This window comes from Perca flavescens, chromosome 18, assembly GCF_004354835.1.
Source record: "Perca flavescens isolate YP-PL-M2 chromosome 18, PFLA_1.0, whole genome shotgun sequence".
NCBI classification, from domain to species: Eukaryota; Metazoa; Chordata; class Actinopteri; order Perciformes; family Percidae; genus Perca; species Perca flavescens.
This window is the reverse complement of record NC_041348.1, coordinates 8,730,768-8,758,566: the sequence shown is the minus strand read 5'-3', so window position 1 is coordinate 8,758,566 and position 27,799 is coordinate 8,730,768. Positions and strand designations below refer to the sequence as shown.

General features: G+C 41.2%; 2 protein-coding genes across 2 annotated transcripts in view; one reads left to right on the top strand and one right to left on the bottom strand.

The window, feature by feature from the left end:
• The window catches only part of znf292b (zinc finger protein 292b), a 28,300-nt gene extending 6,556 nt beyond the window's left edge, over positions 1-21,744 (top strand). The window contains exons 2-9 of the mRNA XM_028605913.1: positions 3,481-3,635; positions 3,819-3,897; positions 4,181-4,316; positions 8,623-8,825; positions 12,167-12,303; positions 13,499-13,640; positions 14,232-17,461; positions 17,520-21,744. Coding sequence (XP_028461714.1) covers positions 3,481-3,635; positions 3,819-3,897; positions 4,181-4,316; positions 8,623-8,825; positions 12,167-12,303; positions 13,499-13,640; positions 14,232-17,461; positions 17,520-21,186 — 7,749 coding nt within the window. The 3' untranslated portion in view covers positions 21,187-21,744. The remainder of the gene's footprint in view (positions 1-3,480; positions 3,636-3,818; positions 3,898-4,180; positions 4,317-8,622; positions 8,826-12,166; positions 12,304-13,498; positions 13,641-14,231; positions 17,462-17,519) is intronic.
• Positions 21,745-24,398: 2,654 nt separating this feature from the next.
• On the bottom strand, positions 24,399-25,216 carry gjb7 (gap junction protein beta 7). The gene has a single exon (XM_028605907.1). The coding sequence runs from the start codon at positions 25,179-25,181 to the stop codon at positions 24,399-24,401; it is 783 nt and encodes a 260-aa protein (XP_028461708.1). The 5' UTR covers positions 25,182-25,216.
• Positions 25,217-27,799: the final 2,583 nt, after the last annotated feature.

Below are 27,799 nucleotides of genomic sequence, written 5' to 3'. Positions count from 1 at the left end.
AAAAAATTGCAATAAAAGTTGCGATGTCTTTTGAATTCAGTGTTCCCCACAGATTAGGAAGCAACTTTTGGCGGTGGGTGGGTGTCGCCGGGGGAGACGCAGTTGGATGCTGTCCTCACTGCAGCAGCGTTAGCACGTAGGTTACTTCCACAATGCATATTCGTGACTCAACCAACTCCTTGTTGGTTATTGGCTGGAATACTGTTTGTTATGGTTCGTGGGGCAGGTTGGCGCAGTTTGTTTTTGTTGCCATTTGTGGATCCTGGGCTGTCTACAGAGACCGCGTGTTTTTTTTTTTTTTTTTTTTTTTTTTTTTTTACAGTGTGTTCAGGGGACGGGCAGCTAGCAGATAGTGAGGAGATGTTTGCTGTATGTGACAAAAAATGTTGTAGCCTAAAAGTGTCCCATCACTTTTTAAGGATGTAGGGACTGGTTTGGGAGAGGAGAGGGACACCACAATTATTAGGTCTGAAGAGGTTAGTAATGTAGGAGAGAAGCCATCTGAGTTTCTGGCATAATCTTTCACAGTGCTCATTTTTCATTTTTTGACTTTCAATTGAACAAAAGACTATTTTTCCAGTCATATTTCATTATTTAAGTTTTCTTTTAAAACGGTGTTAAAAACTTGTTTCGTTCTCATGAACCCAGTCTCGTCTTGTGAGCGGAGTGTCTCGTCCCACTCCTGCTCCACCTCCCTGGTGAAAAATGCTCAACAGGTACTTCCTCGGGTCACTGAGGACTAACTGCTAGTCTTTTCTACTGCTGCTCAGCGCGTCCTGACGTACTGCATCACAACCTGGGATGGGAACTGTTCAGCGGCAGACAGGCTCTCCAGAGGGTGGTTAATGCAGCACAAAAAATCATTGGACTCCCCTTGTCCCCCCTTGGAAGACATATACAGGTCTGGCTGCCACAGCAGAGCCTGCAGGGTTGTTAAAGACAGTAATTACTCTGCTGCCCTCTGGAAGACGATGCAGGGAACTATAATGCTGCAGCTCCAGACTAAAGAACAGTTCTTACCCCACAGCTATACAGAAACTGAACTCTCACTCATCCCCCCCCTCCACCACCACAATCATTTTAACAACGTGAAAAACTGCATATGCACTTCACCCAATTTTACAGCCCTTTATCTTTTTATCTTTTTTTTTTTTTTTTATGGCTATTTTTGTATCTTAATGTGTGAGTGTGTTTGAGCAGAGTGAATGGGAACGGTTTTCTTTTATGAGGGACAGGTTAATTTCGTTGTACGTTAACATGCAGTAACAAAGGCATTCATTCATTCATTCAATCAAGACCCTTTCAAAGGGACAGTTTACCCCAGAATCAAAGATAATGAAATATATCCGGAGTGAGTCAAACTGGCGAATGTAGCATGCGTAGTAGCCTGTCTCCAGTGTGCCTTACTACCGCATCAAAACAGTGCAGCGGCTTATGTGCATTGCGAGTTGCAGAAAGACACAATTATCATTTATTTTGATTCAAGTCGGCACTTGATAATTTTATGAGCCAATTGGTTTGTACTGTAGTTTGTATTAGAGATGGCCCGATATCATTTTTTGCTTACCGATTCCAATACCTGAACTTGCGTATCGGCCGATACCAAGTACCGATCCGATACCAGTGTGTCATATTCGTCGTTTCATTATGTTTACTAACTGTATACTATTCTCCCTGTATGGATGTGATATGATTTCTATCTTTGTCTGTCTGGCTCAGGTTAAACTCTTTGTGAAACATGAACAAACACAAACAATGAATGCCCCAGAACTTTCTTTTACTATCCAGTTTGACCGTCTGTTATAACTGAAAAAGAACAAACTCCTTTTTAACATAGATTTTCTTTAGGGCTTTATTACTTGATATTTGATCGGTGCAGAAACTCTAGTACATCCCGATACCAGCGTTTTAGGCAGTATCTGAGCATTGGAACATCTCTAGTTTGTATGGTTTTATTTTCTGAGCCTAGCAAATGGAAAATAGGCCCATTTTATTTCAGATTGGCACAATTATGTGCATTGGTTTAATTATTTGGCCCTCTCTGCCTGTAGCAAGAAGCCTACATTTCAATAAAAACGGTATAAATCTATATCCCTTCATGATATTATTTATATATAGCCTGCCTATCAATTGTTTTTAAGCGCAATAAATATTTGACGAGAACCTTTCCCATTTGAGCAGTAAAATTAAACCTTACAGGTCCCTTCCAGCGCCTACCCTAGAAAGTTTTTCATTCAAACATGCCAGTTTGTAATATTTAGTTTTATGCTGTTCTTGCCTTTACTAAAATCCAAACTAATCAAAGGGCAGAATGCTCTTACAAATCACGAGGGAGCGATTTTACTTTTGACTAACGTAACAGAAGCGCTGATGTTGATGCTGACTCCCCTTTAGCATACATTACATTTATTACAAATTTAACTTTGAATTAAACGTGTATTTAAACTTCACCTGGGGAAACTGACTTCACCTTCAGAGGCTCAGGGGCAGCTCGGTCACTCCAGTCTTTGCTTGGATGCAGGGCCACCACACTCAGGGCAGCAGACTCGCTGTGTGCGAGCCAGACTGTGCGAATGCTAGCGATGGCGAACTGAAGCTTTCTGAACCAGTGAAGCTTTCAATCCAATTGTATCGAGAGAAAAAAGGTTCAGTACTCAAAGCTTCAGAACTCTAGGAGAACATCTGGTGGTGAAAGTTAAGGATAGCATTGTGTCACAAACTGTTTCACAGTTATTACCCATGAATGTCTTTGAGTTGAAGATGAATACACTTTGAGTATGAATTAGTGGATAAATTAATAATGACAAAAATAACTAAGCCTATGTGGGACCTTACATAAATAAAAATGTAATTGCCTTCTCCACAAAAAAAGAACAAAGTTAGGATTTTGGTGGTGAACTGCCTTGTGTTTGTAAACAAATACATCAATTTGGGAGAGAAATGAATGAAGAGCACATTGCACACACATTTCTGTGATTTATATTGAGTACGTAGCCTAGAGCAACTTTGTCTCCTCACCCCCCCTTGCCCTCCTGTAGATCCGCCCCTGTCTGGGTGAACAGATTATTTTGAGTATTTATTAAAGCTATTGAACAATTTTGCAAGGGAAATAAAATCTGTTAAGGTAGTCAGAGTTGTTACTATGTTTAACGTTTTGTTTAAATTGCAAATAAATAATTTATTAACTATTGGGCCTTTTTTTTATTTTTGTTTTTCTTGAGCCCCTGCCGCCCAACATGTCTCTGCACAATAGAGAAGAAGATAAGGCGACGCTCCAATAAAAAAAAACTGCTCTGCGCGCCATCCAAAATCCTCTAATAGATGGCACTCATTTCTTTGTCTTTTCAGCCCGATGGGTATTATAGCTTGTGCTTAACCTTCTGTTTTTATTTTCAAACTGCTGGCAAGAGATGTCTGTGCAAACAGGATCTCTGTAAATTGTTGTTTAGTAAGTGAATGATTGTGTTTCCCTCTCTGTAGACACTGCTGGAGTATGCAGGCCGTTGGAGGATGGAGGAAGAGCCTTTGGCGCTGGTGGAGGTGTATACTGTTGCACTGCTGAGTTACGCCCGGGCCTTTCCGTACCTCTCAATGCAGTGTGAAAATGTTTCTATTGTGGTTGAGAGGCTCTCGCTGTAAGTACTATTAAAGATGTGTTTAAGATATAAGGTTAACCCCCGTAATCAACCATCATTATACCTAATGCAACCCTGTCAAATTATAGCTGTCTTTATTAATTCTATCAAAGTTTCAGCACTCATGTTTAAGGTGTAGACAAAGATCAACATGTTTTTGCTGATTGCCTATTTGTTTTGCAGGAGTTTTGTAGAGCTTTTGCTCTCACTGAAAACGGATGTTCCAAATGGCTTATGGAGGGAATTCAAGTCATCTGTGCAGGTAAAGCTAACTTTAAAAAAAAAAAAAAAAAAAGAAATGCGGATATATTTTTGAATCCACAACCTGTTTGCTAGGTCTTCAGAATCATGTCAGGACTTCAAACTAGATTTACCCATCATATACAGGGTTCATGGCCTTTAGTTAAACTAATTGTTTCAATAAACTTGCTTTTCATTTACCATTCAAACCCTACCAAAACCTTGACTAAATAGACATAAACTTTAGTCACTTACCTTCTGCATTTTCTCCTTTTTAAGTCATAAATTGTTCCTGTTGTGTACAGTTTTCTAACAGTAAGATGCAGGAGAGTGGAATCACTCAGCTGTCTCCGCTCTCTGCTTTGGGCCACTATGATGGTGTTTGGACTAACAGGGTCCTTCAAGGCCTTCTATCCAACGAAAACCTACAGACTGAACAAGGTGAGCTTCTGCGCTGGTGTTTAGAGTTCCCACACAGGTTTGTGCGACAGTTTTTTGGATTCTAAAAGTATTACTAAAATAAGGGAGTTAGGCATATGTGTGTTTTTGTGAGTATCTCAGTAATGGAGTGGTATAGCAGTATAAACTGTCATATTGTTAAAGGTGCTTTTCTGTATATTCTGTTATATCTATAATGTTGCAAAATTGGATTTTTATGTTACACGTGGCCAAAGCTTCAAATAACCATATTTCAGTGAAACCCACTTGTGCTAAAAGTCACTGTTCTGAACGCTTTGGGCTCAACGTTTTTTTTTTTCTACACTCAACTCTGTGTCACGTTACATTGAGCCGGGTTCTATGCTTTTTAAGACTACAAAACTACAATTTAAAAATATTCAGCAAGAGAACACATACATTTTATTTTTATACATTGGACATTCCCGCAGACAACAAAGCACAATATCATTTAAAATAAACGAATTGATAGAATATTTTTTTTTTATTTGGCCATATTTTAGCCTCCCCCTTCTTGAATAGTCTTTATTAGGCCTATAACCGACTGCTGAAAGAATGTAACATACTCTGTATGTCTACAACAAAAAGTGCATTGAAAAAAGTGTGGATGGTCCCACAACAAATAAATAAAAGTCCTAGACATTAGCCTACTTCTTTAGGAAAAGGGTGAGGTTCATAAAAGTAGCTTCTCTGCTTTCTCACATGAAAGTTGGTTCCTTGTTACGAGAGTAGCATTAGTTAAAGCGAGAATGTCAGGTGCGTTGAGTAACGTGAGTCTGTGGAGCGGGGAAAGACGATGTAATGTGAATAAACGGTGAACAATAAAACAACAAGCTTCTTAAGACACGGTGGCATTATCTGTTGTCAGTTCTGCCGCTTCCCAAACCTGGTCTAGGAGCCTGAAACTGGAAAAGTGATGCACTCTTCTCATCAATGTGATGCAGTGCTAAACAGTCTCTCGTTGTCGGTGCTTGTGCATGGAGCAGAGAAGTACCTAGGATTGTAATCGTTACATTTTTGTTTGACAGTTTTAACGGCTTCCACACTGCTGACATGTTGCATTTATTTATAAAGCATGCGTACCTCCCACTCTACGCTGGTTGCTATTTGTTTGCGTCATCAAAAACGTCCTTTAAAACGTCTCATACTTATTTTCGTAACACTCAAGTATCGAAAACTGAGGAGGACACGCTGTTGGATGCTGTCCTCATCTACTACTCTTTCTTCAATGCCTAACTAATCTATCTCTTTCTCTCCCAGTGACCCTGTCTTTCTGCTTGAGCAGAACTGGTTGAAGACCGAAAATATTGTAAACAAATTAACAGTCCCTCCAGGATTTCGCGGCCTTTTTTTTGAGATTGTTGCGGTCCAAAATGCCTGATTTCGCAGGAGCTTTTGTAAAAAATTGCGATTTTCTTATTTTATTTTTTTTATAGTTCTTTAAAAATAAAAAGGAAACATGTTTTGGGGAGAATAAAACTGTCCTGGGCTGAGTTTTCCTAGTAAACTTACCAAAAAGGCTCAGGATGCTGCAAATGTTGGTATATGAAAATGGCTGGTGGATTTAAAGGTACAATATGTAACATTTCTGCTTTAAAATGTCTAAAAACAACCATTCCTATGTTATATATTTTTATGAGTTGTGTTCTTACACTATCCCAAATGTTTCCACCAAATGTCAAACCCAGAGAAATCTATTTTATTTTCAGACACGGCACGTTTCCTTTAGTCGCCCGTCAGTGGCGTCATATAACCTTTCACCCTCCAGTTACTCTAACTTCCGTCAGAACACTGGCACCAAGATGATACGTTCAGGAGTAATTGTAAATCATACAATGTCACAGAAAAAAAATACTTGTAACCGTAATACTGCTTTTTTTTGCCATACAGCATCATTTTGTGATTAATTACATCCCTCTTTTTATCACAGTAATACAACCGAGACCTTATCTATTTTGTAAGTTCAATATCGATACCAGCTTACGTGCTAACGTTGATGCTAAAGCTTTGTGTGTAACTATTAGAAATTCTTTGGTAACATTATAAGGTTACAACATCGTTCAACATGCTAATAGTTATTTTTAGTATGACTGTTTCGACCACAGCTAACAGGACTGAGCTAACCCACGAATAACTTCACTAGTAACGTTAATGTTAGCTGTATAGATAGACGATTAATCTAATGCTAATTTAGCCAGCTAGCACACCCCGGTCTGTCTGCCTCACTCCCCCGGCGCAGAGAGACTCAGTCGGGATGACAGCTGACAACAGCCCCGGGACATATAGCTAGCTAGTTACCGTTAGCCCCCAGTCAGCTATCAGCCAGCTACTTTCATTACAGCAACCCCCACCGGCCAGAACTTATCTCCAGTGCCTGGTGCTTACGACGCTAACGGCAGTTTAATTAAACGTCGGGAAACGGACCATATCAGACCCAGCACCTTGTCACAACAGCGGCCATCCATAGCGGTAGCTATATCTCCGTAGCGCTACCGGTGTATGTGCCGAAAATCTCCTCCCTGCCGAATTTCTCCCCCCTTCGCGTTTAGCTGTCTTTACGCCGTTAGCTAAATTAACCCGACAAAAGGTGGGTTAAGCACCAAAACGAAAAGTTAAGGTTACTGAAAAGTGAAAGGGAGATCATTCCGGGCAGCTGGGAGATGTTCTGCTGCTGCACAACAGGCATCGACCGTCCTAGCTCGCTATCGCTGAGATTTCCCCGAGAATCCCCACCCACACCCGTCTCTCAGCCTTGTTTAGTAGCTAGCTAGCGTTACAACAAACCCCGTCCGCCCCGGTGTTGAAACCATCCAAAAGGTGACATTGATATGTGAAATATTTTGTGTTTTAGCTGCTGGCTACTGTTAGCTTGCTGACTCACTAGCTAAATGGTCAGCTACAAATAAAAATCAAGAAAAACGTAATTATGTTTGGGAAACTGCAGCTATTGTATTACAATAACATGAATAAACGTAATGTGAATAAACTTGAATGGGTAAACTCGTCTGTGAACTGATGCATTCTAACCGGCAACAAAGGTGCTTTACACTAAAAACTCCCATAATTCTACGCAACTTCCCAACGTCATCAAAAGTCCAGTTTTACCGTCCATTGTTTTGGTTGAGAGACCCCTAGCGGCAGAAAGTTACATATTGTACGTTTAAGACAAAATAATAATTTATTGAATGAATCAAATTTGAAAATATCTCAGTGGCTTGTGGATCTTTACATTGTTAGTTAATTTCCTAATCTGGCCTGGGACTCACATTCATACAGTTTGATAAAGTACTGACTTTGACTTATCATTGCACTTACAATAACGAGCGTAGCTGTCCTCAATTTAGGTCATCGTGTCGTCTCATCTCCTTTTTCTCCTGCATCCACCGTGAGTGTTGTGTGCAAGCGTCAGTCGGAGACGGAGCAGTAGCCCCACCCGCTGCAGAGAGCCGACAGCCAGGATTGAAACGGCAGCAACTTCAGCGACTTTTAAATCGTTAAAGTCTAAATCGTTGCACGTCTTGCAAAACCGTTACAGTACTCCCGCTTTCGTAAAGAACATCTGGATACTGTTTTTCACGGTCCTTTGCTGTTATTTTTGTAGGTAAATGTGAGACGTTGGCAGCACACGTCTGCTGCGCATGCTGCTGCATCTTCTGAACAAAACAAGGAAGTGAGTTTGCTGACGCATGACGACGCTTTGCAGGAGACCGCGATGATTGGTCAAAGTTGCAGAAAAGTTGCGGTGATTGGTCAAAATTGCGAGTCGCACCAAAGTCGCGGTGATTGGTTGAATTGGCGCGATCGCGAAATCCTGGAGGGACTGAATTAGTGAACCGATACCTCCAATTCAGGCTGGTCCTTGTCCTAAACTTTTTAATGTGTGATTGTGTAAAGGTGTTCACCAGATACCAACCTTTCATGAACTTGTGAATTTCGCCAGGGAAAGGAAATGCAGCTGAATGAATACGCTGCGTGTTATAAATGGTGTTTAAAAAAAAAAGAGAGAAAAAATAATAATAACGAAACTCAATATGTGGCGGCTGGTGTGGATTGTGTGGTGCACCGCCACACATTATTACTGTGTGGGAAACACTGATTGTTGAAGTGAAATGTCATTTCATCCAGCATGCAGGATCAGATGGTTCCCTGGGGTGGTTGTGTAGAAGAAAATATGACAGTGCCAAGCATTTTCAGCATTTATTTAAACGGATGGGTGTACTCTTGTTGCACATGTAAATGAACCATTAATAAAATCTGAAAAAAAATTCACATAATTCCCACTGATTTTCAGTTGAAGAGTTCCTGGTGCAGGAGGGGCTGGTGCTGTTGGAGATGAGAGTGAAGCAGCTGATGAAGGAGACTCAGCTGGGCAAGGCTGCACTGCTGGCAAAGGCATGCTCTGAGTGCCCTGCCTTCCAAGGGAAGGGACTTTTCAAGCAGATGTACCTTGTCTGCCTCTGTGCTACCTCAGAACAGGATCAGCTGATGGACGAGGTAAGTGTAGCTGGACAGTTGAGTTTACAGACTTGCATTTGTATATGATAAAAAAAAAAAAAATTCACATGAAAGAGCTTGGCAAAGTGTATTAAGGATGTAATAACACGTATTAGAGCTTCACATTATTAGTTGAATCAAGCAGAAAAAACGTGCCGACTGCTAGGTTTCATTTTTGGAATTAGCGGTGAGAGGAATACATCATGGATACATGTCAATTGTACTAGCTGCTGTCTGTGATTCATCCGTCCACGTGTGCATTTATATAAAAAAAAAATTTGTGGATGGGTAGGTAGGTGTATGTATGTATTTGGGTGTTTTAAGTTTATATTGACATTTATATGTATTAATATTTTCAGTCACATTAGCATAAAAGTCTGCTAGCCGCATGCTAACACTCACAACAGTATTATTGTGCTCATACGTGTCCTCACGTAATACTCTATATGATTATTTGAAGTGCTTACAATGGCTGTGTAACGTAGACCTATGTTTGAGCTACTGCCTCCAAGATTACATCAGCAAGGAGGCTGTTTAATTTAATATGGAGACGTTATACTATTAACATGTCCTAGCTTTGCTAGTCCCGGGTCCCTTTTACCAAAATATATATTTATTTGAAGGTAGGCAATGCTTCTTTTATGGAATTTGCTTATTTTAATTTATAGTAGGAAATTCATTGGTTTACATTAAACAAATATTGAGTGTATCTATCGTATTGAATCGTACCTCATCGAATCGCACTGTATAATATCCATAACAAAATGTATCGTCCCTTAACCGTATCGTAGCCCATGTATCTAGATACGCAATGGATCGTCTTACAAGGGACAGATTTACACGCCTATCAAATGTATAAATATATACAGAACTGTGCTTGTAATAAATTCCTCATCCACAAGATGGCAGACTACACAACAATTTGTGAGACTATCCACATAGGATGCATTTATCCTGAAAAATTAATATACACTCACCGGCCATTGTATTATACTTCTTTCACACCAATGACCGGGATTGGACAAGGGTTATGTAACCTGTCTTCAACCCTCCTTTTGACAGTTCAAACCAAGCCAGTCAACACGGGTTGATGGAATTTACTTTGTCACTACAAATGATTATACTTTGACACTTTTCATAAGAAATCATAAGGTGTAACACCAATGTACTTTATACCTTTGTAAATGAAAGGTTACTGTAATAATAAGTTAAAGAAAAAAAAAATTTTGACTTTAAAATAAGATCAAACTACTTCGTTATAGTTTTCCAAACTAGTGCTCCAAACTTAACTGCTGATTTACTGTTTTGGTTCCTATTAAAATGTTTGCGTAACTAGAAAGTTTCCACGATAAAATGTGGGAAAAGCATAGGCACTCCTCAAATTGATCTGAAAGCTCCACAATCCTATCAAAAACACCCACAGAAAACACATTAAGATTACTTCAGTCACCTCTTTTATTGCCATAAGTGTATCATGAGAAATGCCTTGATAAAATAATCAAAACGCAGTTGGGGTCTTGACCGGTCTTGAAATAAAATCTAGAGTCCTCCTTATCTGAAGCCGCGACAAGTAAAAATGCGGTCGATCCCGAAACGAGCCAGAGGCCTTCAGAAAGTGGTCTCGCCACCTCTCTCAGGACAAAGACCAATCTTAAGTACAACACTGGTTAACACTTTATTTAAAGCTATAGTGCGCAACTATTTGATATTGATGAACCTACGTTACATTCAAGTCATTGCCAAATTAGTTGATACAAAGCTAATTAAGCCTATCAGCTCCACAAAACTCTATTTCTCAGTATTGCTATGTTTACAAAATGGTGTAGTCCATTGACTTTCGCGTGCAGAAGCTCTAGTGATGCGTTTTACATCACAGCTGACAAAGGACAACAGCAGCGTTGAGCTTTGGAGACGAAGAGGACATACAAATTACAAGATAATTACCTTTTCTAAAGATTTTCTGTTTGTCCTTCTTGCACATTTAATTAATGTACCAGACTTTGCATATTTTCAGTTATTTGCATTACATGTATGTTCTTCACCATATGGTTTCCTTGTGCATCAAAACTTTTTGATTGTGTTGTATCCTTTCTACATTTGGATATTACACATGAAGACAGGGGAGATTTAGCCCTTTCAATTGAAAACATACCACAAGAAAATATGCATTAAACTTTAACCAGATCCAGCAATTGGCCCTGAGAAAGACTATTCATTGGGTCAAGGTGTAATAGATACTATATACAGTACAAAATAGATAAATACTGTATTTACTGCAGTCTATTTAATGGTATAGTAAATGATGTTAATCAAATACACTTGGTCATATTCAGTGAATATCTCCTCACAGTCACCTAGCTCTCTATTGTCTGTGTGCGCTAAAAAAAAATCCAGTGTTAATACACAGCCCTGGCTGTATAAATGGAAAACAAACAGAAAGCAGTGCACGAGCCACAAAACACTATTTCAGCCAATCGGCATCATGCGGCGTCAGTTGATGATAGGTGGGGAGGCAGCATTTGAATGTGCCAGCTGGCCAGTAGTTATCTGTCTGTTAATCTGGGGGGCGGAGCTTCTGAAAGGAGTGTTGTATTGCTTTGTCAGTTAAGTACAAAAAAAATCATTGCACAGCATCGCTTACTACACCTTTTTTAAAGATAGTGATGCTGCTAATAAGTCCCACCTTATACTTCACATGCTTATGTGTACATAATGTGAAACAGCCATGCTGTGTGTGCACAGTAATCCTTGCAACCCCCACCCCAAAGCTTAGTACTTCTAGGAAGTACTACCCTCCGATCAGGGGCTTTTTGGGGGGTAAAAAGGCCCTGAAAAGGTCCCCAGAACTTAATTTAGATCCTGGTCCCTGCCGTTGGACAATGAGTTCCTCAAAAGGTTCCTAGTCTCTTGGGAGATTTCCTGCGGCTATTGTCATGTTCTAGAAACCAGTTTGAAATTATGTGAGCTTTGCAACACGGTGCGTTATTCTGCTTTAAGTAGCTATCAGAAGATGGGTTCACTGTGATCATAAAGGGATGGACATGGTCAGCAACAATACTCATGTAGGCTGTGGATTAAACAATGCTCAATTGGTACTAAGGTGCCCCCAAGTGTACCAAGAAAATAATCCCCACACCGTTACAGCACCACCACTAATCTGAATCGTTGACCCCATTGACAAAGTCTACATGCCTAAATGTAGTGAGTTGCTGCCATGTGATTGGCTTATTAGATATTTACATTAACGAGCAGTTGAACAGGTGTACTTAATAAAGTGGCCGGTGAATATATTGTTTTCCATTGAAACCTACTGACTGTATACATGGCATCTATCTGTACAGCTTTCAAAGGAGGATTGCCGCGATGCATTAGAGATGATCTGCAACCTAGAGTCAGACGGAGACGAGAGGGCAGCTTTCAGCTTATGCTCGGCCTTTCTGACCCGACAGCTTATCCAAGGAGATACATACTGTGCTTGGTAAGAAAACACAAGCCCACCCCATTTGAATCACTTGCACATCATCAGTATGTAGTGTTCTTGACCCACACTCGGTGTCAATTGCTGCTCTTCTATTATGTGTTTGTCATTGGGTTTTATTCATAAATGGGGTAGTATTTAGACGCCGATGGTCCGTATGAGCGTAAATAGATGAATCAAGAGATATTCAGTGATGTTGCTAAGTATGTGTCCTGCGTCTGACCCATTACAATTTGAAACAAAGCTTTAAACTCAGACTTGTCCAGAGGACATACCCGTGGTAGGGATGGGGCGCCTGGGTAGCTCACCTGGTTCAGTGTGCGCCCCGTGTGCAGAGGCTCGGTTCTTGCTGCAGCGGCCGCAGGGTCAGTTCCAACCTGCGGCCCTTTGATGCATGCCGTTCCCCGTCTCTCGCCCCCTTTCCTGTCTTCGGTTGTCCTGTCTAGTTAAGGTTTAAATGCCCAAAAATAATCAATGGTAGGGAGTTCTCTACCACGTTTTGCTGTCATTTATAGTCGCACTAACTTCTCGGCGTGTTTGAGCCAAGGGCGGGGCTCAGCTCTTTCTCTCTCTCTCTCTCTCACACACACACACACACACACACACACACACACACACACACACACACACACACACACACACACACACACACACACACACACACACACACACACACACACACACACACGGCAGGCAATCACCAGAGCAGCAGAGGGAGGACATGAGGTGATATACAGTATATAATAGAGAAATACTGTATTTACTGCAGTTTATTTAAAGGTATAGTAAGTGATGTTAATCCAAAACACTTTTTGTCAAATTCAGTGGATGGATGGATGGATTTGTGGATGGATAGAGAGATAATGTTCTGATTGTTCTTTTTAAATGATAAGTTAGTAAAGTAAGTAAAATTAACTTTATTAATGAAAAGAACTGGTAAAAGGTATTGATAGAGAAAAACCGTGGTTAAGGTAAATTAACTAACATGGCCACTGCTGGAATATAACTATAACCATATAACATCAAACGCGACAATTTGTCGAAACACAAATTTTATTGGGGACCCTTCTCAATTTCCCTGGCACCCACTCAAATGACCACCTGTGGGTCCCGGGGACTCGCTACACTGAAAACCTATCAACATCACTGGATATTATGACGATACATGGGCAATGAATTCTTTTCTTTAAACCAGGGAGCTCACTCTTTTTTGGAGCAAGCTGTTGAAGCGATTGGAGCCATCAGAGCAGGCCTTCCTCGACAGATGTCGCCAGATGTCCTTACTGTCCAAAACTGTGTACCACGTCCTTTTCCTCATCAAGGTCATCCAATCAGAGGTCAGCAAACAGTCAGCTCTTGTGGTATTATCAAAGTGTTGGCCCATTGGGGAAAAAAGGTTATCATCACCCTTTGACTCTAAACTACCATTTTCATATTATTACACTCCACATAGATTTCAATACATTTATTTTACCCTGTGTTTTTAGTATCAAATGCTCAATGCATGTAAGCTTGAAAGGTGGTTCTGCATGTATAGATAATAAGACACAATTCTTAAAAAACATTTTTTGTAAGTTGAGATCACAATTCTCTCACAAATTTCAAATATTTGTGACCAAAGCAAATTATTTCTTTACACTATTGAACTTTGGCCTAATATTAAACATTTATTAAAATACCAACAAGCTACTCAAAAGTAGATGTGTACAGTGCAAAATGTTCTGATTTTTGATACAATGATTAATTTTGTTGATGTTAGAAATTATCATCTACCAGTAGCTATGTGTCGGTAATTATGTGTTGTTGCTGGTAGCTTTGCTAAATAGTTTGACTCTATTTAAATAAAAATAATCTTTTGCTTTATTAATTGTGGAGGAACCGGGTGATCCGTGTCAGCTTTAAATTGCTTGGCTTCCTCTTTTTCATAGATTGACAGCGTTGGACTTCCGATGTGCATCGAAATGTGCATAAGGGCTCTGCAAATGGAATCAAACGATGGAAACACAAAGGCCACTGTGTGTAAAACTATTTCCTGCCTGCTTCCAACTGACCTAGAAGTCAAGCGAGCCTGTCAGCTGACAGAGTTCCTCCTGGAGCCCACAGTAGATTCATACTATGCTGTGGAGACTCTTTACAATGAACCAGATCAAAAAGTAGAGGAGGAGAATATGCCTGTTCCTAACTCTCTACGCTGTGAGCTCCTGCTGGTTTTTAAAACACAGTGGCCTTTTGACCCAGAGTTCTGGGACTGGAAAACACTTAAGCGTCATTGTCTAGCACTAATGGGTGAGGAAGCATCAATAGTGTCATCCATTGACTTGCTGAATGATAATGAGGACCCCGAAGAAGAGGAAGACTTCCTCAGTCAGGAGGGGTTTATGAATATCCCAGAGCACATAGTTAGCGGCACCTATGAACTGAACAATGTTACAGACAGGAAACAGAAAAACAGAGAGATGAAAAAACTGAGAGAAAAAGGTTTTATATCTGCCAGGTTCAGAAACTGGCAGGCATACATGCAGTACTGTGTGCTGTGTGACAAAGAGTTTCTCGGCCACAGGATTGTCCGCCATGCACACACTCATCTGAGCGGTGGAGTTTATAGCTGCCCAATATGTGCTCAAACCTTTACCTCGAAAGACACATTGATTCCCCATGTAACATCACATGTTAAACAGTCGTGCAAGGAAAGGCTTACTGCCATGAAAACCAACAAGAAATTGACTAATCCTAAAACGGCTGCCCCTGTTATTGCAGCATTAAAGGCTAAGACAGAAAACAAACTTCATGAAAATGGTGATTCCTTAGGGCAAAATGGGGCAGTGAGTCAGAATGTTCAGGCCAAAGTAACTAGGTGTAACACAGAGAGTAGTGAGGACAATGTATGCCCTGTTGGAAAATGCAGAAGAAGCTTCAAATTTTTCAAAAATCTCATTGCACATGTTAAAGCTCATGGGGACAATGAGGAAGCTAAGACTTTCCTTGAAATGCAGAGCAAAAAGGTTGTTTGCCAGTACTGCCGCCGCCACTTTGTTAATGTCACCCATCTTAATGATCATCTACAGGTCCACTGTGGTGTGAAGCCTTACATCTGTATACAGTTGAACTGCAAGGCAAGTTTTCTCTCCAACACCGAACTCCTTTTACACAGGAAAACTCATTCTCTTTTTAAGGCTAGATGCATGTTTCCAAATTGTGGAAAGATTTTCAGTGAGGCCTTCAAACTCTATGACCATGAGGCACATCATTATAAAACTTTCACTTGTAAAGTTGTGGACTGTGGAAAGGTATTCCATTCACAACACCAGCTGGATTTGCACCATGGAGGGCATGCCACTCAGGAAGAGGAAATCTCAACTTCTGAAGAGATCTCACAAAATATGCAGCCAGGCCCTTCACTCATTGAACAAATGCTTTCCAATCACACTCCAATTAAAAAAGAGGATTCCCAAAAAAACTGGAGCAATGAGAGTGCTGATAATTTAAAAAATGAAAGGCCGCCAGTGTCCATTGAGAGTTTGCTGAAATCTTCACCTGTGGAAGGACAATACGGAGTCAAACATGAACCACAAAATTCCCCTTTCTCATCCACCAGTCAGACACAGAATTTGATTAATTCTGCGATTCCGCCTGTGAATTCTCACTTGTCTGATCCTAATAGACACAGACATGGTGTAGGTGGTCATTCTTTTGATAACATGAGACCACCACAACAGAATCAACCAGTACCTCCATTTGAACCTAATTTGGGTAACGTGTCACATAGCTGCAATACAGATGTCTTGCAAGGCCAGCCACAAATGTTCCCCAGTAATGTCAATACAGGATCAAAGAGTTATAACTCTGACTGCAACTTACCGTTGTTAGGGCGGCAAGGGCCGTGTAGTAGCAAACTGTTAACATTAACACCGCCCCAGAACTCCATAGAGCCAGCAATGTCACAACCACTTCCTCCAACAGTAACACCTCTGCCACTTACTGGGAACAGATCAGAGAACTTTGTGACATCCTCAACTAGCACAGGTCCCCCTCCGGGACAGAGAGAGCGATTTCACTGTGCATTTGAAACCTGCACAAGGCACTACTGCTCCTACCGAAGTGTTACCAAGCACATGAAAACGGTTCATCCAGATTTTTATGAGCAATGGAAGGTTGTTAGAACTAAAATCAAGATAACCTACGCTCCAGCACCCAGCACGTCATCTGTTGGACATCTTAGTTCAGTCGCCTCAGTTCAGAACCAGCAGGGCAACGGAGTACCAGTTTGTAGCGTTCAGAGGCAGAACATTATTCAATCACCTCCTTATAGTAATATGGGTACAAGCTCAAACTGTACTATTCTACATTCCCATTCCTCATCTGGCCCCAACCAGAATGCTTCACTTCTGATGGAAAGTGTTTTAAATCCCATTGTTCTCTCTCAGCTAGGAAGTGAAACAAATCCAATAGCTTTGCAGTCCCAAGTTTCAGGTAGTCAAAATTGGCACTTAGCCCCTGGAAGTGAACAAATTCAAAACTGTGGTTCTTCCCAAGTCATTCCATCTACCATGCAAGTGATGCCAGAAGTTGATTCTACTAGTGCTGCTCTGCCACTTAGTGTCCCATCTTGCTCTATGATTGGCTCAACAATGAACAGATCAGCAGAGTGCCTGCAGCCACCACTTAAGGAAAGTGGATCTCGGCCAGTTCTGCCCTTGTACGTGGATGGTGCTAAGAAAGTGTCTCATCAAGCAAAAGCCCTTATTCCGCCATACACATCACCGATGCACAGCAGTTTAGTTTCCGCTTCCAGGGCACCAAAAAAAATTAAATCGATGCAAAAGCATATGCAGTCTAATTTTTCCTTATCAGACAGTGCTAGCCAAAAACACAGTAATAACCAACCTCAAAATGGCCCCATCATCTCTGAAAACAGCCCTGAAAATCAAAAGCGAGCCCCAAGAAACAAAAGGACCAAATGGCCAGCTATTCATAGGGATGGCAAATTTGTTTGTTGCAGGTGTTTTAGAGAATTTGGTAGTCCCAAGTCCCTCGGAGGCCATTTGTCCAAGCGTATAAACTGCAAACCATATGAAGAGTCGGAACTGAACACAGACCTGCCAACATCATTTCTTGACCTTCTCAATTCCGAGCAAACAGTTGGCACCGCAAACATAATGTTGGTTTATCAGGAGAAGCCTCATCAGCCAATAACAAATGTTTCAGCTGTTTATCAGGAATGCCTCATCAGTCAATAACAAATGTTTATCAGTTTATCAGGAGAAGCCTCATCAGTCAATAACAAATGTTTCAGCTGTTTATCAGGAGAAGCCTCATCAGTCAATAACAAATGTTTCAGCTGTTTATCAGGAGAAGCCTCATCAATCAGTAACAAATGGGTCAACAGCCACAAAAGAATACCCAACCCCTAATTATTCACAAGATATGGCCGTATATGGGAATGGTGAGTCAAATGATGACATTCTTAAACAAATCATGACCGAATCCAACTTGTCTGATCTTTTTGTGAACACAACTGCTACCCAGCAATTGTTACGAAACCGCTGTGTTCCCTATTTAGCTGGTGAACGCTTGCCGGGGAACTCTGTCATACAGCATACAGAAAATGTCCAGCTAAAGCGAGAGGACAACTCGTATAATACAGCCCATTATCCTCAGCCTAGCCTTGAAACATTTGCTAGAAGTGAGTGCCCTGATCCACTTCTTTCTCAAATTCTCAAAGAAACTCCCTCCTCTTGTGTTCCTGGAAGTTTTCCCACAGACCACAGTGAAGGGTATCCCTCTGAAACAACCATTCAGACACCAGATTCAAATCCCGTGACTCAAACACGGTTACCTGATAGTCAGCTAAGTCCAGCAACAAGTGGCAATCAGGCTGAGACGCAAAGAAAGACAACTGAGCAAGAAATTAAAAAGAGACTGCGGGAGCAGATTTTGGCTGGTGACTTTCAACGTAAAAACAGCTTATACCATTTAAGCAACACTGATTCTAATGCTAATTCAAGAAGTCCCATGTCTTTTGGCCCAATGTGCAGTCCTTCCGATAATTATAGACTTCATCAAATGTCTTGTGACGCAAAGAGCGACTCTACTAGTCAAGTCATTCTAGCAGAAGAAGAAGAAAACTCGACAATCATCCCAGAAACCTCTGGCGAAATGGAACAACTACTGAACAAACGGAGCTTTACTTGTTTCAGAGAGTCCTCCACCTTGCAGAAAGAGGGACGGAGCCCCACTGGCGTCCTGGGCAGTGATGCTGATTTGGAGCCCACTCAGTTATCTGCCTGCCAGCAACTGTGGATGACAGAAATTCAAAGTGCATTTGAGCGGCTGGACTTGGTCAGAGAAATATGTGATGAAACGTCAGCTTTCATGCAACAAAAGAGCAATATCGTGGAACAAAAAAGCAATACCATGGAACAAAAAAGCAATGGTACGAACAGCCAGAAAAAATCTACAAAGGACTTTGTCAAGCCGTTTGCTTGTGAGGATAAGAACTGCGCATTTAGTTCCATGTCGGGTGAAGCGCTTTGGAAACACCTCTCCAAAACTCACAGCTACACAATTGAGATGGTGAATGTGGTAAAAAAAAGGTATGGCCAATACGCTCCTTTCAAGTGTCAAAAGTGTAGTAAAAGATTCACTCGTAACTCAAACCTTCGCGCTCACTACCAGTCAGTTCACAAATTATCAGCTGAAGAAATCACAGAGCTAGATACGAAGCGCAGAGAGGCCAATGCCGCTGCATCTGCTGCTATTAGAAGTGGTCTTTCTCCAGCAGCTCAAACCACAATGGCTACTCATTCATCAATGGAGAATGAAACCCCTCGGTGTTCACTCAAAGATGCAGTAAAACATAATCGCCAATCCCAGGCATTTGTATCACTTACTAACATGGATGTAACCAATCAGAAAATTCAAGTTGACACTCGCTCCACAGTTATTCACCCCTTGCATTTAGCTTCCACACACAACCAAGCAATGACTCCACCAGTACAGGCCCATACCTCCACATCAACCTTTCAGTCAGTACAAGCGGGGATGGCAGCACAACAGTGGTCACATGGACTGCAAAGAAACTTGCCCAAGGTGCCAACTCAACACAAAGGTGGTCAACAAGTTGAAGCCCATTTCCCTCAGGTGTCAGCTCTTCTCACCCAGGCTCTGTCTGCCACACCTCAAGCTAATGGGCCTCCATCTCTTGACAGACACAAACCATCTATCAACAAGCCAAGTCTTGACATAACCAAGAAGACAAAGGAGAAGAAGCCCAACTCTGGTAATGTCAAGAGTCCGTACAGACCATATCGCTGCGTTCATCAAGGCTGTGTGGCAGCCTTCACCATCCAGCACAATCTTATCCTCCACTACAGGGCTGTTCATCAGTCTGCTTTGTCAGCATTGGAAGTAAACAAAGAGCAGGACCAGAGTGAGGGACTGGATGAAATCATGGACCACGATGAGGAGGAGCCAGCGGCAGAGATCCCCCAAATTTCTGAATTCCGATGCCAAGTCAAAGACTGCTCCCGAGTTTTCCAAGAAGTCCCCAACCTTTTGCAGCATTATCTTCAGCTGCATGAATTCAGTCTTGATAGGGTTGGCAATCTCTTGATGAGCATCAAGCTCGGCAAGTTTGCTTGTAGCCACCAGGGATGCACAGCATCCTTCACTGCTTTCTGGAAGTATATAGCGCACGTCAAAGAACAGCATAAAGATATTAAGTTGGCCAAACCTGAACAATTAATTGGCTCCTTCAAGTGTGAAATTGAAGGCTGTGACCGTTCGTATGCCACAAAGTCAAACCTGCTCAGACATGTCATGAAAAAGCATCAGGACCTGTACCAGCCTAAACTAAAGAATCAACAAATAAAAGATCGGATCAAACAGGCCTCAAAGACTTTGCATTACCAAATTACCAAGACAAGTAATGGGAAGGAAAACATTGAGAGCAATAAAAAGATCTTACAGAGACGAAGTGAGGCAAAAAGAGTTAGCAAGGCAAAAAAACATCACTGGACTAAATACGGCAAACCCTCCTTGAAATCTAAAGTGGAGGCCTCTTCAATGTGCACTAAGAAATTCCCTCTGCAATACCCCTGTATGATTAAAGGTTGTGAGTCGGTCATGAAGTCTGAACGGAGCATATTAAAACATTACGTGGGACACGGACTGTCAGAAAAGTACCTGGAACAGCAAAGGAGTCACTTCATATTCTGTAAAAAGTTCCCCAGGCAGAAGTGCCGCTCCATCAGGAGTGACGATTCCAAATCGGACAACACCTCTGACCTGTCGGACAACGAGTTGACAGCAGACGCTGGCCTGGAAGGAGAGGAATATGGATATTCAAAGCCGGTCCTACGCAAAAGAACCGCCGCAGGGTCTCCTGCCACCTTGTTCGACAGCAAACTATCAAACGATGAAAGTTCCGACGGCTCTGTGGTACTCAAACGCAAACGAGGACGTCCGCGAAAACTGATTGGAAAAGTAGTGAAACGCAAGAAAATTCCACGTACGACCAAGACTGACGTAGTTTACAGCCGGGACGATGAATCGGACTCCTCTTGCCCTGCAATAATCCAGGAGATGACTGAGCAAAATGCTCCACTGGCCTCTTTTAAACCAATGGGCTTTGAAATGTCGTTCATAAAATTCCTGGAACAGTCAAATAAATGTGAACATCCCTTGATGAGGAAGGTTGATGTACCAGAGACGTGGAGAAAACCATCCAGTCTGAACACAAAGGACACTTATGTCAGATTCAACAACCCTCAGAATTTGAAATCACTTGGTAAAGTCAAATTAATTATAGACCGGGCCTTTTCAAGTGTCACTGACCATATGTTAAAACAGCTGCAGGACATGCGGCCCACAGTAGTATTGTAACACAAAACTTTTTTTTTTGTAAAGCAGAATCTCAGGACTAGAATGAGTAAAATCTGCTGCAGACTGGTGCCCTACGTATGAATATTTTTTACACCTCCAGGTATTAAAACAAGGTTGTTTTGATTCATACTGTAATATCTGTACAATTTGTCTTTTTTATGGAAAAGTATATAGCATGTTTGTATGTATAGACTTATAAGTCAAATGTACCTGAACATTCAAATATGACATTGTTTTGGTGTCTTAATTATCCCTGTGGGACTTGCAGACAAATAGACTTTGAGAAGGATTGTGTGTATTGTGTGTAGTTTGTGATTCGGAGATGTTGATTATTGTGCATTGATTATATAGTCTGAAATGACCCACTGCCACCAGCAGTCTTACTATTAAATGAGCTGTTTTTTTTAAAAAGAGTTCCAGTTTAACTTGTTTTTTTTTTAAAATCACTTGCCATTTTATTTACTTTGGAGCTGCTGCATGCACACTGAATGGAAAATGATTTTTTTTGTGAAAATTCTTGAATTATTAAAAACAAATGGGCTCTGTGCTGAAGTTAAATGATTTCTGAAAAAAGGTTTCTTTGTATTAAATACAAAACCAGTATTTTGAAATTAATTTTGAATGGTAAATGCAAATTTTTCGTTGCTATCAAGCTGTTTTTCACATATGAAACTATTTGCGCACAATAGGGGATGGTCGGTGTCAGATGCGCTCTCACTTACTGGAAATACTTTGGTTTGGACGAGGGGTGGCGCTGGGTAGGACATGCAGCACACAGGACTGTGTCACAGAGCCGTTCATAATTTGGTCATAAACAATAGTCACTTGCCGTTGTTGAATTTGTCTGACAATATAGACCTCTCTCCAGTTAGACATTTTCAGTGCCATCTTCATGTAAATTGCCCTCCTCCTTTTCCCCCTGATGTTTGTTTTCTTCCGGTTTTGCGTGAGCAGCATATGTCAACTTGCGTGCTGTGAATTTTAAACAATTTTGGCTCAATCTTGGATTACACGTTTTTTTTTGTACTAGGTAGCTTGCAGGGTAAAAAGCTGGTCGCGTCCTCATATACACCCTAACCCAGGATTGCAGCGCCTATAGGGCAAATGCGTATCGTCAATGTACATCTGTTAAAAGTGCTGTTTTTGCCACTGACGGGCTCAGATTGTTAAGTGTCTGACTACATTATTGAAAGATGTAGTTGCCATTCTCTTGCAGTGCTTTGTGTGTAACTTACTGATGCTAGGCCAACAGTAACTTTAATAGGTTTATCTATGGTCTGTCTGCAGCTATCTCTTTTTAAACAGCATTTTCCTTTAGGAAATTGTGCTTTGAGAGAGATATCTGTCTATCTACCTTCCTTCCTTCCTTCCTTCCTTCCTCTGGTCAAAATGGTCACCTGCGACCCGATGGTCTGCAAGGCGTAGTTTATGGAGTATTACGCCAGCTTCACACTGGCACTCGTGTGTAGCTTAACATTTCGTTGGCCGCTTTTTGGAAATGCGCAGTTGAAAATCTTTAAGATAACCCAAAGCTATGCTTTTCTGCACTCTAAAACAACAAACATTTCGAAACTCCTTACTCGTGTTCCACATCCATGGTTCCACACTGCTGTCTTCTGGAAAGTCACCACGCAAGATTTCAGAATCGGACTTTGCCATCTTCCTCATAATGTTGTCCGACACTTATAACAATCGGAGTCTGTCGGTGGCAAAAACAAGCACTCTTACTGGTTGTGCATTTGCCCTATAGGATTACATTGCAGCCCGGTTTGCGGCTGATGGGTACAGCATTCTCTCTCAATACTGGACCAAAAATCTCTGGATTCCCAAAGACTTTTGTTCACGTTAGTAACTTGGACAAATGCATAGGAAAATAGAGTCCAAGTTGAAATATACCAAAAATGATTCTTTAATATGTTTACAAGCAATACAATTGTAGCATTTGAATAGTGTGATATAAAATGTAACAGTCACAGTTCTAAACAGAAACTACACCTATACAAAGATGGATTAACTAAAAGGCTAACTAATCTTAAATATTTTTTTGTGGCTTTTATTGCATTTGTTTATAGGACAAGGACTGCGCATCTGTGCATGGGGTGCCCGCTCAACCTCGTGAGCTAACCTAGCGCCCCAAAGGCTAACTAATCTTAATTTTTATTTATTATTTGGATTAAATTCTTTCACATGGGTCACACACACACACATACAGATCATTGCTAGATATTGCTTTATACAAAATAAGTTGAAGTCACTTCATCCGCTCAAGGAAACCAATCAATGTTACCAAATTTTGGAAAAACCTGTCTGGAACTTCCAACTTCCAAATTTATTTCAAAATGTCCTTTTGTCTTTGTCATCAAGAAAAACGGCACAGATTTAGTTATTTGATTGGCTCTCCAGTCATTTATGCCAAAGCACCAGCCAATCATATCCACCCTGTTTGTCTTGGTTGACAGACGAAGATATTCTGCTGGATGGAGAGTAAAAGAGAACTCTCAGCCAAAAACAATAGCAAGAGGATTTTTCATAATGTCCTTTTTTATTTGTTTTACGTTGGACATTTTGGGCCTCCATACTAGTCGGAAGATAATTGGTGTGATGTATTTTATTTGTACTCTCAAGATATCCAAAACTACTTTTGTTGCTCACAAAGACTTTTGTCAAGATATCTTGACTTATATTAACTTATCAGTTCTGCAGCTGCATTATGACTAGTAATTAGTATTTATAGATACCAAAAAGATCATTTAGAAATGTTCAATAGACCTTTTTCACAGCATGCTTTTTAAGCTTGTCATAGCAGGAAAGCACAGGTGTATCCTACATTTCCCATAATGCAACTTTGATTAGACGCTCCCAACCGGAGATTATTATTATCTCACACTTGGCAAAGCTCCTCCAGAGCCAGAGAATACACAGGCAACATAGTACTCTCACAATGGATTACAGTTGCAGGTATAGTTTAAAGGCAGCTATGTGGAATTCATGTCTCCAAGTAAAACTGAATCTTTCCTGGAGATTTCATCCAGTCTGGACTTAGACCAAGTGTAATGATATAGCTTTCATTAGTGTTTATGCTGTTTATTCATATCTTTTAGCTATTTTGCTGACTTGTGAGCAGAGTCCATGTTTGTTTGTCAGGCAAACAAGGGTTTCACTGTGGTTTCACTTTGAGGTGGCAATATGAGCTCGGTCCCAGCCCTCACAGACTAGACCGGCTGGTTTTCAGCTGTGGATGCAGGCTGTGTGGTGCTGTCCTCTGTGTTTACTGTGGGCTCAACGGAGACACGCTTACTGACGATGGAAACATGTGACTGGCGGTGGCTGACAGCCTTCTCCCCTATAGGGACGTACCGCCTGGTGAAACATTTCCACAAGTGCTTCCATACAATGTACATGAGCTCTACAAAATTCAGAGTGATGCACAGTATGGATGTGCAGGCCATGATGTAGAGGAAGATCTTCTTCTCCGTGGCTCTTGCAATGTAACAGTCCTCCGTGTTGGGACAGGGACTCTGGCTACAGCGGAGCAGCATGGGCACCTCAAAGCCGTTGTACAGGAAGTAGAAAGCAAGCAGGGAGCCTACCTCAAAGCTTATCTTGAAGACCAGGCTGATTATGTAGGTGCAGAACAGACCTCCATCAATGCTCCCTTTGTCCTTGTACAGTTTCCGCTTGTGTTTGGCCTCCCGGTGCTCCCTGTAGGCCACGTGCAGGGCCACCAGCAGTGACGGGGTGGATACCATGATGAGCTGCAGAGCCCAGAGGCGCACCTGCGAGATGGGGAAGAAGTGGTCGAAACAAGCATTTTCACAGCCAGGCTGCTGGGTGTTGCACACAAAATCCTTCTGCTCGTCCTTCCACACCTGCTCGGCCGCTGCCACGTACACCAAGATCCTGAAGAGAAAGACCACGGAAAGCCAGATGCGCCCGATCACTGTAGAGTACTTGTTCACACCGCTGAGGACGTTCTCCAAAAAGCCCCAGTTCATCTTTCTGCGAGTCTCCTGTCGAGGAATACACCAACAGTTGGAATTGAATATAGCACAGCGGGCTTTGGAACATTTGGCAGAATTGTTGTTTGCGGAAATATATCAATGTTTTGCATAATTTACAAATCTACCACAAATTACAAACTTTAAACCAGTAGTTCCCAACCGTTTAAGTCTGAGGTACCCCCACTGCCCTGTGAAATAAACAAATGTTTAACACTATATAAAAGTGGATATTGTTAAGATAATGTATACTTGTTGAACTGTACAAGGACAAAGGGATTAGGGTGGCACCTAAATCATGGTTGCAGCTGTCCCAGTGGTCCTGCTCCACACACTGGTATGCCCTGATATGTCCTGCTATGCTCTGCAGTGCCCTGCTACGCCCTGTAATGCCCTGCTATGCCATGAACTACTACAACTACTATTTCTGGTCATTGTTCCATTATCTTTATTGTTACTATTATTGCCACTGTTCATCACACCCCCAACCGGCACCGTCAGACACTGCCCACCAAGAGCCTGGGTCTGTCTGAGGTTTCTCCCTAATAATAATAATAATAATAATAATAATAATAATAATTTCCTAAAGGAAAATGCTGTTTAAAGAGTGGAGAGCTGCAGACAGAGCATAGATCAATTAATGCTATTAGTTAAAGTTACTGTTGACCTAGCATCAGTAAGTTACACACAAAGCACTGCAAGAGAACGGCAACTTCTTCATCTTTCAATAATGTAGTCAGGCACTTTTAAGCCTTTGAGCCTCACCACCGAGGTATCTTCCTAGAGGGAGTTTTTCCTCGCCACTGTTGCACTAAATGCTTGCTCTTGGGGGAATTACTGGAATTGTTGGGTCTTTGTAAATTATAGAGTGTGGTCTAGACCTACTCTGTCTGTAAAGTGTCTCGAGATGACTCTTGTTATGATTTGATACTATAAATAAAGTTGAATTGAAATTGAACTGTCAATATTTAGATAGATGAATGTTTGAACCATTTATCCATTACTTTTAGCTAATATTATTTGAACTGTTTAGACAGTAGGCCTACTTTTACTTAACCATTGCTTATGCAATATTTATAATATAACTATTTCAACCGTTTAATTATTACTTTTAGCTAACTACCTGTATAAATGTCTGCACCCTGCTTGCTAACTAGTGTTCAAGCACTCTTCCATAACTGCAACATCTCGTGTTCCAGCTAATATATACTTTAATTCAAATAAATATAATTTACATTTGTTTCAAATTAGTTAAGCTGCACCACAATCTTTCCATCGTGGGGTACCAGTACGCCTGGTTGGGAATCACTGCTTTAAACTGTATATTCACACCAACACACTCAGATTTATTTCAGTGGATAGTGTGCCTCAGTGGAGGAAACTCATTTGTAAATATTCAAATGACCACCAAGAAACAGCAGGGCAGTTGTGTCCTGCGCATATGACTATAGGACTAGGATTTTTACAATTGCAAATGTTTTGTGTCATGCTTTAATCACATTTCCTTCTTTATTCTAATAGCTGTTAACATCCTGTAGAAATGTTTTCAGTGGTAATTTAGCTGAAATTCGTTATCAGGAATATTACTTATCACAGAATCTAATGGATCTAAGCCTTGGTGCGACACCCGCTTGGTAATATGATAGTGATTTATTAATCTTATATTGTAATCTTCATCTTTCACTGATGTTTTGCACTGAAAGGACTGCATATCATTTTCAATAAAGACTATTCTATTTTATTTGATTATGGATCCGAGAGCGTATATTCTTCATCTTCTGAAGGCTAGATTCTCTTACATTATGATATTGATGTAGCCTAATCTTACATCAAAAGAGAAATTACTTTGAGGCATCCGACATTTAACACCGTTTGATAGAGAAACTATGTAGTTCACTGTTTGTTTACTGATGTAACAAGTATGCAGTTGTGAGGACAGAACCCATCAAACACGAGGATATAGGCCAAATGCTATATGTAATCATGGTTATGGTGTGCGCTTTTGATATCTTATCTCACTAAAATGTCAAATAATTCCAAAAAAAAAAAAAAAAAAAAAAAAGTCTGTGTAGACTTTGATGAAAGAGAAGTGAGAGCAGAGAACTTACCGGCGGTGCCCGGGGGAGTTCTCCTCTGTGTAACAGCAGGGGGGTGTCGGGGGAAGTATGGCGTGTCCTCCGCTGCCTGCGCACCTGCCGGGGACAGCTGTGCCACACCTTATTCAAATCCGCTCATTACAAAACCACACCGAATGATACCGAATATGTCGCACGCTTTATCACGTTTGGTCTTAAACAAACACAGTTGGTTGTAAATTAGGCTTCGAGAAATGGTGGGCCTCTACTGTAGCCCAGATCACCTGTTGAACGGTATCAGTGGAGCGCGTATACGACAACAACGTCACCATGGAGCTCTAATGCAAATAAATGGGCTGCCCGTCCTGTTCAGGCTCGGCGTGGGGGGGTGGAACACACACACACACACAGCATCAATGGGTTTTATTTGCTGATTCTTCCACCTGGACTGACTGACGCATGTAACTTGGACGAGAGTCAGATCGCATTACACCGCTGATGAATATTACATGGAAGCTCAGGTCTGTGTCTTGCTGGTGT